We start from the raw sequence: 14,164 nt of genomic DNA, 5'->3' as shown, positions 1-14,164 counted from the left end.
TCTCTAATGCCAAATTTGTATGTAGACCCTTTTTGGAAGAACATACCGGCTGTAATGGCACTACTTGACGATAGTTGCTCAGTGAAACGTATTTTGACGCTTGCAGAGCTGTCTAACGGGATTTGAATTGGAGCTTCCTGGGCGATGAGTACGAGGAGACACCTCATATTCCTCGACGACATCTCTAACACACAGATACCGGGGTAAGAGCCAAACCCAGCTAAACAACAACGCCCATAAGGTCTCCTTGAAGGAGAGATATGTTGACCGCAATGGGACAACCTGGTTAAAAAGTACATTTATCAGGCATATACAGTACTAGAAAGGTTTGTGGTCATTCACATATCCTTAAAAACGTAGGTGCTGAGCTAATATACTGCATGCTAACCTAGTCAGTCAGGTTCCAGGCTAATATACTGCATGCTAACCTAGTCAGTCAGGTTCCAGGCTAATATACTGCATGCTAACCTGGTCAGTCAGGTTCCAGGCTAATATACTGCATGCTAACCTGGTCAGTCAGGTTCCAGGCTAATATACTGCATGCTAACCTAGTCAGTCAGGTTCCAGGCTAATATACTGCATGCTAACCTGGTCAGTCAGGTTCCAGGCTAATATACTGCACGCTAACCTGGTTAGTCAGGTTCCAGGCTAATATACTGCATGCTAACCTGGTCAGTCAGGTCCCAGGCTAGTATACTGCACGCTAACCTGGTCAGTCAGGCTCCAGGCTAATATACTGCATGCTAACCTGGTCAGTCAGGTTCCAGTTGTAGAGGACTCTGTCACTGTGGGAGACATTCGTCAGGAACAGGACCCGTGTGGAGCGAGAGCAGACTGGTATGTCCCCAAGACACAATCTCTCCTCTGACAGGAACAGCACCTGCAGACGAGACAGAGGGCCGGGGTTATGAGTGTAGCCTCTGTCATACTTCATCACTAAAACATTGGCCAATAGGAGCCCCAGGACAGGTACAGGGATACAAAAGGATCCCATGATGGCATTAGTTACAGTGGCAAGAAAAAGTATGTGAACCCCTAGGCTAATGACTTCTCCAAAAGATAATTGGAGTCAGGAGTCATCTAACCTGGAGGCCAATCAATGAGACGAGATTAGAGATGTTGGTTAGAGCTGCCGGCTGCCCTGCAATATAAAAAACACTCACAAAATGTGAGTTTGCTATTCACAAGAGGCATTGACTGATGTGAACCGGGCCTCGAACAAAAGAGATCCCAGAAGACCTAAGATTAAGAATGGTTGACTTGCATAGAGCTGGAAAGGGTTACAAAAGTATCTCTAAAAGCCTTGATGTTCATCAGTCCAAGGTTTGACAAATGGTCTATAAATGGGGAAAGTTCAGCACTGTTGCTACTCTCCCTAGGAGTGGCCTTCCTGCAAAGATGACTGCAAGAGCACAGCGCAGAATGCTCAATGAGGTTAAGAAGAATCCTAGAGTGTCAGCTAAAGACTTACAGAAATCTCTGGAACATGCTAACATCTCTGTTGACGAGTCTACGATACGTAAAACTCTAAACAAGAATGGTGTTCATGGGAGGACACCACGGAAGAAGCCACTGCTGTCCAAAAAAACATTGCTGCACGTCTGAAGTTTACAAAAGAGCACCTGGATGTTCCACAGCGCTACTGGAAAAATATTCTGTGGACAGATGAAACTAAAGTTGAGTTGTTTGGAAGGAACACACAACACTATGTGTGGAGAAAAAAAGGCACAGCACACCAACATCAAAACCTCATCCCAACTGTTATAATCTCCACCCGGCACAGCCAGAAGAGGACTGGCCACCCCTCATAGCCTGGTTTCTAATCTCTACCCGGCACAGCCAGAAGAGGACTGGCCACCCCTCATAGCCTGGTTTCTAATCTCTACCCGGCACAGCCAGAAGAGGACTGGCCACCCCTCATAGCCTGGTTCCTCTCTAGGTTTCTAATCTCCACCCGGCACAGCCAGAAGAGGACTGGCCACCCCACATAGCCTGGTTCCTCTCTAGGTTTCTAATCTCCACCCGGCACAGCCAGAAGAGGACTGGCCACCCCACATAGCCTGGTTCCTCTTTAGTTTTCTAATCTCCACCCGGCACAGCCAGAAGAGGACTGGCCACCCCTCATAGCCTGGTTCCTCTCTAGGTTTCTTCCTAGGTTTTGGCCTTTCTAGGGAGTTTTTCCTAGCCACCGTGCTTCTACACCTGCATTGCTTGCTGTTTGGGGTTTTAGGCTGGGTTTCTGTACAGCACTTTGAGATATCAGCTGATGTACGAAGGGCTATATAAATACATTTCATTTGATTTGGTGGAGGGAGGGAGCATCATGGTTTGGGGCTGCTTTGCTGCCTCGGGGCCTGGACAGCTTGCTATCGTCAACGGAAAAATGAATTCCCAAGTTTATCAAGACATTTTGCAGGATAATGTATCTATCCGCCAACTGAAGCTCAACAGAAGTTTGGTGATGCAACAGGACAACGACCCAAAACACAGAAGTAAATCAACAACAGAAGACAATACGCCTTCTGGTTGCCCAGTCAGAGTCCTGACCTCAACCCGATTGAGATGCTGTGGCATGACCTCAAGAGAACGTTTCACACCAGACATCTTTAGAATACTGCTGAACTGAAACAGTTTAGTAAAGAGGAACGGTCCAAAATTCCTCCTGACCGTTGTGCAGGTTTGATCCACAACTACAGAAAACGTTTGGTTGAGGTTACTGCTGCCAAAGGAGGGTCAACCAGTTATTAAATCCAGGGGTTCACATACTTTCCCACCCTGCACTGTGAATGTTTACACGGTGTGTTCAATAAAGACATGAAAACCTATAATTGTTTGTGTTATTAGTTCAAGCAGACGGTGTGTTTGTCTATTGTTGTGACTTAGATAAAGATCAGATCAAATGTTATGACCAATTTATAATAGAATAATACCATTAAGCAGAGACTTAGTCATGCAGGTGGTTCTGGGAAAATCGAGCCAACTATCTTGTCATTGCAAGAGACATGCTCTACCAACTGAGCCAAACAGGACCAGGTAAGACTATATGGGAAGAGGTAGATGGGCCACTCACCTGGTTGGGCAGAGCCATCCTCTGTGTGCTGGGGACAGACATGTAGCCATCATGAAGCTGTAGTGGTGCCGACTCTCCCAGCACACTGTTATCAAACCCACAGCCTTCAAACGTCAACAGCATGGTGTCTCCCTCCAGCACATGGATAGAGATGTCCACCTGGAAATAAACACAGGGCTGTGTGAGGAGGAGGAGGAGGATGGTACAACGACAGGAGAGAGGAGGAGGAAGATGGTACAACGAGAGGAGAGAGGAGGAGGAAGATGGTACAACGACAGGAGAGAGGAGGATGGTACAACGACAGGAGAGAGGAGGAGGATGGTACAACGACAGGAGAGAGGAGGAGGAAGATGGTACAACGAGAGGAGAGAGGAGGATGGTACAACGACAGGAGAGAGGAGGATGGTACAACGACAGGAGAGAGGAGGAGGATGGTACAACGACAGGAGAGAGGAGGAGGAAGATGGTACAACGAGAGGAGAGAGGAGGAGGAAGATGGTACAACGACAGGAGAGAGGAGGATGGTACAACGACAGGAGAGAGGAGGAGGATGGTACAACGACAGGAGAGAGGAGGAGGAAGATGGTACAACGAGAGGAGAGAGGAGGATGGTACAACGACAGGAGAGAGGAGGATGGTACAACGACAGGAGAGAGGAGGAGGATGGTACAACGACAGGAGAGAGGAGGAGGAAGATGGTACAACGAGAGGAGAGAGGAGGATGGTACAACGACAGGAGAGAGGAGGAGGAAGATGGTACAACGAGAGGAGAGAGGATGAGGATGGTACAACGACAGGAGAGAGGAGGAGGAAGATGGTACAACGAGAGGAGAGAGGAGGAGGATGGTACAACGACAGGAGAGAGGAGGAGGATGGTACAACGACAGGAGAGAGGAGGAGGAAGATGGTACAACGAGAGGAGAGAGGAGGAGGAAGATGGTACAACGAGAGGAGAGAGGAGGAGGAGGATGGTACAACGACAGGAGAGAGGAGGAGGAAGATGGTACAACGAGAGGAGAGAGGAGGAGGATGGTACAACGACAGGAGAGAGGAAGAGGAAGATGGTACAACGACAGGAGAGAGGAAGAGGAAGATGGTACAATGACAGGAGAGAGGAGGAGGAGGATGGTACAACGACAGGAGAGAGGAGGAGGAAGATGGTACAACGACAGGAGAGAGGAGGAGGAAGACGGTACAACGACAGGAGAGAGGAAGAGGAAGATGGTACAACGACAGGAGAGAGGAAGAGGAAGATGGTACAACAGCAGGAGAGAGGAGGAGGAAGATGGTACAACGACAGGAGAGAGGAGGAGGAAGATGGTACAACGACAGGAGAGAGGAAGATGGTACAACGACAGGAGAGAGGAAGAGGAAGATGGTACAACGACAGGAGAGAGGAGGAGGAAGATGGTACAACGACAGGAGAGAGGAGGAGGAAGATGGTACAACAGCAGGAGAGAGGAGGAGGAAGATGGTACAACAGCAGGAGAGAGGAGGAGGAAGATGGTACAACGACAGGAGAGAGGAGGAGGAAGATGGTACAACAGCAGGAGAGAGGAGGAGGAGGATGGTACAACGACAGGAGAGAGGAAGATGGTACAACGACAGGAGAGAGGAAGAGGAGGATGGTACAACGACAGGAGAGAGGAGGAGGAAGATGGTACAACAGCAGGAGAGAGGAGGAGGAAGATGGTACAACGACAGGAGAGAGGAAGAGGAAGATGGTACAACGACAGGAGAGAGGAAGAGGAAGATGGTACAACGACAGGAGAGAGGAGGAGGAAGATGGTACAATGACAGGAGAGAGGAGGAGGAAGATGGTACAACAGCAGGAGAGAGGAGGAGGAGGATGGTACAACGACAGGAGAGAGGAGGAGGAAGATGGTACAACGACAGGAGAGAGGAAGAGGAAGATGGTACAACGACAGGAGAGAGGAGGAGGAAGATGGTACAACAGCAGGAGAGAGGAGGAGGAGGATGGTACAACGACAGGAGAGAGGAGGAGGAAGATGGTACAACGACAGGAGAGAGGAAGAGGAAGATGGTACAACGACAGGAGAGAGGAGGAGGAAGATGGTACAACAGCAGGAGAGAGGAGGAGGAAGATGGTACAACAGCAGGAGAGAGGAGGAGGAGGATGGTACAACGACAGGAGAGAGGAGGAGGAAGATGGTACAACGACAGGAGAGAGGAAGAGGAAGATGGTACAACGACAGGAGAGAGGAGGAGGATGGTACAACAGCAGGAGAGAGGAAGAGGAAGATGGTACAACGACAGGAGAGAGGAGGAGGATGGTACAACAGCAGGAGAGAGGAAGAGGAAGATGGTACAACGACAGGAGAGAGGAGGAGGAAGATGGTACAACAGCAGGAGAGAGGAGGAGGAGGATGGTACAACGACAGGAGAGAGGAAGATGGTACAACGACAGGAGAGAGGAGGAGGAAGATGGTACAACAGCAGGAGAGAGGAGGAGGAAGATGGTACAACAGCAGGAGAGAGGAGGAGGAAGATGGTACAACAGCAGGAGAGAGGAGGAGGAAGATGGTACAACAGCAGGAGAGAGGAAGAGGAAGATGGTACAACGACAGGAGAGAGGAGGAGGAAGATGGTACAACGACAGGAGAGAGGAGGAAGAAGATGGTACAACGACAGGAGAGAGGAAGAGGAAGATGGTACAACGACAGGAGAGAGGAGGAGGAAGATGGTACAACGACAGGAGAGAGGAGGAAGAAGATGGTACAACGACAGGAGAGAGGAAGAGGAAGATGGTACAACGACAGGAGAGAGGAGGAGGAAGATGGTACAACAGCAGGAGAGAGGAGGAAGAAGATGGTACAACGACAGGAGAGAGGAGGAGGAAGATGGTACGACGACAGGAGAGAGGAGGAGGAAGATGGTACAACGACAGGAGAGAGGAGGAGGAAGATGGTACAACGACAGGAGAGAGGAGGAGGAAGATGGTACAACAGCAGGAGAGAGGAGGAGGAGGAGGATGGTACAACGACAGGAGAGAGGAGGAGGAAGATGGTACAACAGCAGGAGAGAGGAGGAGGAAGATGGTACAACGACAGGAGAGAGGAGGAGGAAGATGGTACAACGACAGGAGAGAGGAGGAGGAAGATGGTACAACGACAGGAGAGAGGAGGAGGAAGATGGTACAACAGCAGGAGAGAGGAGGAGGAGGAGGATGGTACAACGACAGGAGATGGCATCTAGAATACCTAGAAGGATACCAGTTTTTCCCCTTCGCACTTCAAACTGAAAATCTAGGGTGGCATGCCGTCTCTCTAACCTCTAGGTCACCTAACAGAGGGTTGCTACTCACACTGTAAGTCTTGGCCTCCAGGGGGGAGAGGACCCACTCCAGCAGGGCTGTCCTGCCAGGCTTCACCTCTCCCTGGGGGTTGAGACACTGCAGCACGGGGTGACCAAAGTTATCAGCCGTCAGCTGCTCAAGGGGCTCTGTGTCCACACGGTACCTCAGAGGGACAGCCCCTCCGTTGTACAGCTCATACACCTGTAATGCACCAACCAGACACTGTGACGACTCTCCATGATGAAGGGATGAATGTTTACATATCTTCAATTACTCATCATATATATATATATATTATATTCTACTGTATTCTACTGTATCTTAATCTATGCCGCTCTGACATTACTCATCATATATATATATATATTATATTCTACTGTATTCTACTGTATCTTAGTCTATGCTGCTCTGACATTACTCATCCATATATATATATATTCATAATTTCATTCCTTTACTTAGAGTTGTGTGTATTGGGTATATGTTGTTAGATATTACTGCACTGTTGGCGCTAGAAACACAAGCATTTCACTACACCCGCAATAACATCTGCAATAAACATGTGTATGTGATCAATACATTTTGATTTGATTTGATTTGATGAAGAATTAGCTGAAACTGAGGGTCATAGTGAATGATACACTTTCTGGTGTAATTATAACGGTCTTCAAATCAAATTTTAATTGTATTTGTCACATGCGCCGAATACAACGCTACAGTGAAATACTTACTTACAAGCTCCTAACCAACAATTCAGTTTTAAGAAAATTACATATAGCAACAGTAAAATAAGAATAGCGAGGCAGAGGGAAACCACCAAGGTGGGTTCTATACATTGGTGACGGGATGAGGTGAGTTTCCCAACCTTTTACACTGCAAACCAATCACTTATTGTGAAGCCTGAGCAGGGAGTCTAACCTGTTTAGGGGGACTGAACCCCCCGATTGGCACTGGGGCAAAGACGTGTTTGGTGGAGGTGAAGTGGAGGTAGTGTCTGTCTCTCTCCACCGTCACTCCCATGAAGTTCAACTGCACACAGACAAACAAAATGGAGACCGTCGGTATTATCAGCATGAGATACAGTTTTATTCTATCCTCAGCTCAGACATCTAAAAAGACTGGTTCCCAAGACGACATCTGGTCCTGAATTAACAAACCCAGACATCTAAAAATACTGGTTCCCAAGACGACATCTGGTCCTGAATTAACAAACCCAGACATCTAAAATACTGGTTCCCAAGACGACATCTGGTCCTGAATTAACAAACCCAGACATCTAAAAATACTGGTTCCCAAGACGACATCTGGTCCTGAATTAACAAACCCAGACATCTAAAATACTGGTTCCCAAAGACAACATCTGGTCCTGAATTAACAAACCCAGACATCTAAAATACTGGTTCCCAAAGACAACATCTGATCCTGAATTAACAAGCAGGTTCAACGGAGAGGTCTAGACTAGAATCTGTTTCCTAAGGAAACCGGCGCATAAAATATGACTGTGCTGTCTCACCAGAATCTCTCTGCCGTGAGACAGCTTGAACAGGACTGGGAGACGGTCAGTGCCAACAAAGTCATGTCTGTGAAGAAGAACGACAACAACAAGATGGACGGTATGTGAAGAATATTACATCTCATCACGTCATTATTTTATTGAATGATTTATTATTAAGGGCTATTATTTTTTGTTGTGTCTGTGTATCCATCCTCAATAGCCGAGTAATTTGGAAGTAGTGCAACATGAGACTAGAGCAGGGAGTGGAGGGGATATGTAGAGATAATAATGGACCTACAGTATTTGAAAATAACTGCCCTTCTTCTCGCCTACTGATTGATTTTAACGACTAAAATCGGTCCCTCCCCCCAAAAAAAACAAATCTGTTTGGACATTGAATTTCTAAATCCTGATGTGGCCCTCAAGTCCAAAAATGTTGCCCACCCCTGAATTAGGGCATACCTGTAGCTACATGTTGCCCACCCCTGAATTAGGGCATACCTTGGCGGCTTGAGCCTCCTTCACTCAAGCCGCCAAGCTTACCCTAGTAAAACTGACTATCCTACCGATCCTCGACTTCGGCGATGTCATCTACAAAATGGCTTCCAACACTCTACTCAGCAAACTGGATGCAGTCTATCACAGTGCCATCCGTTTTGTCACTAAAGCACCTTATACCACCCACCACTGCGACTTGTATGCTCTAGTCGGCTGGCCCTCGCTACATATTCGTCGCCAGACCCACTGGCTCCAGGTCATCTACAAGTCTATGCTAGGTAAAGCTCCTCCTTATCTCAGCTCACTGGTCACGATGGCAACACCCATCCGTAGCACGCGCTCCAGCAGGTGTATCTCACTGATCATCCCTAAAGCCAACACCTCATTTGGCCGCCTTTCGTTCCAGTACTCTGCTGCCTGTGACTGGAACGAATTGCAAAAATCGCTGAAGTTGGAGACTTTTATCTCCCTCACCAACTTCAAACATCAGCTATCTGAGCAGCTAACCGATCGCTGCAGCTGTACATAGTCTATTGGTAAATAGCCCACCCTTTTCACCTACCTCATCCCCGTACTGTTTCTATTTATTTACTTTTCTGCTCTTCTGCACACCAATATCTCTACCTGTACATGACCATCTGATCTTTTATCACTCCAGTGTTAATCTGCAAAATTGTAATTATTTGCCTACCTCCTCATGCCTTTTGCACACATTGTATATAGACCCCCCCTTCGTTTTCTACTGTGTTATTGACTTGTTAATTGTTTACTCCATGTGTAACTCTTTGTTGTCTGCTCACACTGCTATGCTTTATCTTGGCCAGGTCGCAGTTGCAAATGAGAACTTGTTCTCAACTAGCCTACCTGGTTAAATAAAGGTGTTCTCAACTAGCCTACCTGGTTAAATAAAGGTGTTCTCAACTAGCCTACCTGGTTAAATAAAGGTGTTCTCAACTAGCCTACCTGGTTAAATAAAGGTGTTCTCAACTAGCCTACCTGGTTAAATAAAGGTGTTCTCAACTAGCCTACCTGGTTAAATAAAGGTGTTCTCAACTAGCCTACCTGGTTAAATAAAGGTGTTCTCAACTGGCCTACCTGGTTAAATAAAGGTGTTCTCAACTAGCCTACCTGGTTAAATAAAGGTGTTCTCAACTAGCCTACCTGGTTAAATAAAGGTGTTCTCAACTAGCCTACCTGGTTAAATAAAGGTGTTCTCAACTAGCCTACCTGGTTAAATAAAGGTGAAATAAAAAATAAATAAAAAAATGTTGCCCACCCCTGAATTAGGGCATACCTGTAGCTAAATGTTGCCCACCCCTGGATTAGGGCATACCTGTAGCTAAATGTTGCCCACCCCTGGATTAGGGCATACCTGTAGCTAAATGTCACTGCTTTCTGCTGTCCTGGGTGTAGTTTACCAGAGCGGGGTGCTATATTAAACAGCCTGTTATCCTGCACCTTCATGTGGTGGAGCTCTGTAGTGCTGAACTCCCCAGTCTCAGCCCAGTACTCAAGCTCTATCTGTTGGTCTTCTGGGAACAGGAACGACCTGGAGGGAGTGGAGGTTAGCATAGAATAGCATAGCTTAGTTTAGAGCATATTATAACATAGAAAAGCAAAGCCTAACATAGAAACGCAAAGCATAGCATAACATAGGATAGAAAAGCATAGCACAACATAACATAGCATAACATAACATAGCATAGCATAACATAGCATAGTATAACATAACATAGAAAAGCATAGCATAACATAGCATAGTATAACATAACATAGAATAGAAAAGCATAGCACAACATAACATAACATAACATAGCATAGCACAACATAACATAGCATAGCATAACATAGAATAGAAAAGCATAGCACAACATAACATAGCATAACATAACATAGAATAGAAAAGCATAGCACAACATAACATAGCATAGCATAACATAGAATAGAAAAGCATAGCACAACATAACATAGCATAGCATAACATAGAATAGAAAAGCATAGCAAAGCATAGCATAACATAGCATATTAGCATAGCATTACAGATACTGACCACTCGACAGGGATGCTCCCAGTGTTCTCAAACATCAGCAGCACATTAGAGGGGTCTGAGCCCAGCGGAGCAGCGCTGAAGTTGAAATCCAACATGGCCGACGTGAAGATGGAGGGACAGCGACGCAGACTGGAGGAGGTAGGGGACAGACACACCTCAACTACACACTGTATATAACTCCAGGCCAATTCCATTCACTGATATTACAAATGTCACAACAGTTCATAGATGGGTGGATAGGGGTTGGTGTCAATTCACATTTCAATTGAGTGTTTTTGGGGGGGATTTTCAGTTTGTTCTCTGAATTGACTGAATTGAAAAGGATTTGAATGACTGACTTGAAAAGGAATTGAATGACTGACTTGAAAAGGAATCGAATGACTGACTTGAAAAGGAATCGAATGACTGACTTGAAAAGGAATCGAATGACTGACTTGAAAAGGAATCGAATGACTGACTTGAAAAGGAATCGAATGACTGACTTGAAAAGGAATCGAATGACTGACTTGAAAAGGAATCGAATGACTGAATTGAAAAGGAATCGAATGAATGACTTGAAAAGGAATCGAATGACTGACTTGAAAAGGAATCGAATGACTGACTTGAAAAGGAATCGAATGACTGACTTGAAAAGGAATTCAATGACTGACTTGAAAAGGAATCGAATGACTGACTTGAAAAGGAATCGAATGACTGACTTGAAAAGGAATCGAATGACTGACTTGAAAAGGAATCGAATGACTGACTTGAAAAGGAATCGAATGACTGAATTGAAAAGGAATCGAATGACTGAATTGAAAAGGAATTGAATCCAATCCTAAAATGGAATTTATCTCATTTTTGCCTTGCTTCACTCCACAGTCACCAAGAGTCTTGTGTTTATCTGACAAAGTTCATAGTCCCTACTAACCCACCTGTGTCTGGTGGGCACCCGGTAGGTGAGCTCCGGGGGGGAGGGGTCTCTCTGCAGGTGGGCGTTGAGGTGTCCCAGAGAAAAGAGGCTCCAGATCTGCAGCTTGCTGAGCCCCTCCACACTGCCGCTGTAACGCACATCTGTCACCTCCAGGGTGGGGAACACCCCTTCACCCTGCACCTGGCACAGAGCCTGGGGGGCATCCAGCACAGAGCCTGGAGGCAGAGAGAGGGGAGAGAGACAGACAGTCCAAGGAACACAGTCGAACAGCACAGCCCACCACCGGGAGGGAGAGAGAGGGGAAAGAGACAGACAGTCCAAGGACCACAGTCGAACAGCACAGCCAACCACCAGGAGGGAGAGAGAGGGGAAAGAGACAGACAGTCCAAGGACCACAGTCAAACAGCACAGCCAACCACCGGGAGGCAGAGAGAGGGGAGAGAGACAGACAGTCCAAGGACCACAGTCAAACAGCACAGCCAACCACCGGGAGGGAGAGAGAGGGGAGAGAGACAGACAGTCCAAGGACCACAGTCAAACAGCACAGCCAACCACCGGGAGGCAGAGAGAGGGGAGAGAGACAGACAGTCCAAGGACCACAGTCAAACAGCACAGCCCACCACCGGGAGGGAGAGAGAGGAGAGAGAGACAGACAGTCCAAGGACCACAGTCAAACAGCACAGCCCACCACCGGGAGGGAGAGAGAGGGGAAAGAGACAGACAGTCCAAGGACCACAGTCAAACAGCACAGCCAACCACCGGGAGGGAGAGAGAGGAGAGAGTACAGAGAGGGGAAAGAGACAAAAAGACAGGGGAGAGGGAAAGGTTAGGAAAATTCTTTAAAACAACCATTACATCACAGTTAGTCATTCAAATCCTAATGCTGGGGACCTACCTGCAGAGCTGAGTGTCTGCTGTCTATCAGGGGACCTACCTGCAGAGCTGAGTATCTGCTGTCTATCAGGGGACCTACCTGCAGAGCTGAGTGTCTGCTGTCTAACAGGGGACCTACCTGCAGAGCTGAGTGTCTGCTGTCTAACAGGGGACCTACCTGCAGAGCTGAGTGTCTGCTGTCTAACAGGGGACCTACCTGCAGAGCTGAGTGTCTGCTGTCTAACAGGGGAACCTACCTGCAGAGCTGAGTGTCTGCTGTCTAACAGGGGACCTACCTGCAGAGCTGAGTGTCTGCTATCTAACAGGGGACCTACCTGCAGAGCTGAGTGTCTGGCGTCTAACAGGGGAACCTACCTGCAGAGCTGAGTGTCTGCTGTCTAACAGGGGACCTACCTGCAGAGCTGAGTGTCTGCTGTCTAACAGGGGACCTACCTGCAGAGCTGAGTGTCTGGTGTCTAACAGGGAACCTACCTGCAGAGCTGAGTGTCTGCTGTCTAACAGGGGACCTACCTGCAGAGCTGAGTGTCTGGTGTCTAACAGGGAACCTACCTGCAGAGCTGAGTGTCTGAGTGTCTACTGTCTAACAGGGGACCTATCTGCAGAGCTGAGTGTCTGAGTGTCTACTGTCTAACAGGGGACCTATCTGCAGAGCTGAGTGTCTGAGTGTCTACTGTCTAACAGGGGACCTATCTGCAGAGCTGAGTATATGCTGTCTAACAGGGGAACCTACCTGCAGAGCTGAGTGTCTACTGTCTAACAGGGGACCTATCTGCAGAGCTGAGTGTCTGAGTGTCTACTGTCTAACAGGGGACCTATCTGCAGAGCTGAGTGTCTGAGTGTCTACTGTCTAACAGGGGACCTATCTGCAGAGCTGAGTATATGCTGTCTAACAGGGGAACCTACCTGCAGAGCTGAGTGTCTGCTGTCTAACAGGGGAACCTACCTGCAGAGCTGAGTATCTGCTATCTAACAGGGGACCTACCTGCAGAGCTGAGTGTCTGGTATGTGAGGTCCCAGCAGTATCTGGTCCTCCTTGCAGGCCTCACGGTGGAGCGGATCAGCAGCCTGGACCGAGCTGGGATGGTACCTCTCTCAGAGTCCAGCTCCAGGGCTTTAATACACAGAACAGGATAAAGCTATTAACCACTGAACCTGGAGGAGCTGGAGGAGATGGGTCTGTTATGGGAAAGTGAACCTAGAAGAGATGGGTCTGTTATGGGACAGTGAACCTAGAAGAGATGGGTCTGTTATGGGACAGTGAACCTGGAGGAGATGGGTCTGTTATGGGACAGTGAACCTGGAGGAGATGGGTCTGTTATGGGACAGTGAACCTGGAGGAGATGGGTCTGTTATGGGACAGTGAACCTGGAGGAGATGGGTCTGTTATTGGACAGTGAACCTGGAGGGGTTTTGGCCAAAGACAGACTCCAGTGGCAGACGATGTTTGTGGCTTTATGAAGAGGGTTTAGTAAGTAAGTAAGCTGAACAAAAACAGAACAGAATCACAGTGTGGTGTGACCGGGGAGTTTCAAGCCAATCACGTCGCCTCTCAGCTGCACTAGCGAGCTCGGCTACACTGACGTACTCCCCATCCCCCTACAGCAGTGGTACATACGGTGGAGAACGCAGGTACACCACCGCCCCACCACACATGGTGGCACCACCAGTATGAAGTAACGGTAGTAGTCTCAGCAGCATGTCCACGTTGGCACGATGCGGGCTATAATATCGGTCCCATGTAGGCTGCCAACATCATGGTCAATGCACCTGTGGTATGAGGTTGTATCGTCTGGCTGAATGCACTACAGATAAGTCACTACTGATAAGTCACTACGGATAAGTCACTACGGATAAGTCACTACGGATAAGTCACTACGGATAAGTCACTACAGATAAGTCACTACTGATAAGTCGCTACGGATAAGTCG

At 47.7% G+C, this 14,164-nt stretch overlaps 1 protein-coding gene across 2 annotated transcripts in view; it reads right to left on the bottom strand.

Annotated features, from left to right (window-relative positions):
* The window catches only part of cfap65 (cilia and flagella associated protein 65), an 84,725-nt gene that overhangs the window by 14,428 nt on the left and 56,133 nt on the right, over positions 1 to 14,164 (bottom strand). For both annotated transcript variants that reach the window (XM_031806176.1, XM_031806175.1), the window contains 9 exons: positions 13,219 to 13,347; positions 11,344 to 11,557; positions 10,430 to 10,558; positions 9,752 to 9,928; positions 7,900 to 7,966; positions 7,305 to 7,415; positions 6,396 to 6,587; positions 3,071 to 3,229; positions 749 to 880 (listed from right to left, as the gene is read on the bottom strand). In XM_031806176.1, coding sequence (XP_031662036.1) covers positions 749 to 880; positions 3,071 to 3,229; positions 6,396 to 6,587; positions 7,305 to 7,415; positions 7,900 to 7,966; positions 9,752 to 9,928; positions 10,430 to 10,558; positions 11,344 to 11,557; positions 13,219 to 13,347 — 1,310 coding nt within the window. The remainder of the gene's footprint in view (positions 1 to 748; positions 881 to 3,070; positions 3,230 to 6,395; positions 6,588 to 7,304; positions 7,416 to 7,899; positions 7,967 to 9,751; positions 9,929 to 10,429; positions 10,559 to 11,343; positions 11,558 to 13,218; positions 13,348 to 14,164) is intronic.

The sequence above is a fragment of the Oncorhynchus kisutch genome, linkage group LG26 (genome assembly GCF_002021735.2).
Source record: "Oncorhynchus kisutch isolate 150728-3 linkage group LG26, Okis_V2, whole genome shotgun sequence".
Lineage (NCBI taxonomy): Eukaryota > Metazoa > Chordata > Actinopteri > Salmoniformes > Salmonidae > Oncorhynchus > Oncorhynchus kisutch.
Note: the sequence above shows the minus strand (reverse complement) of the source record. Positions and strands in the feature narration are given on the sequence as shown.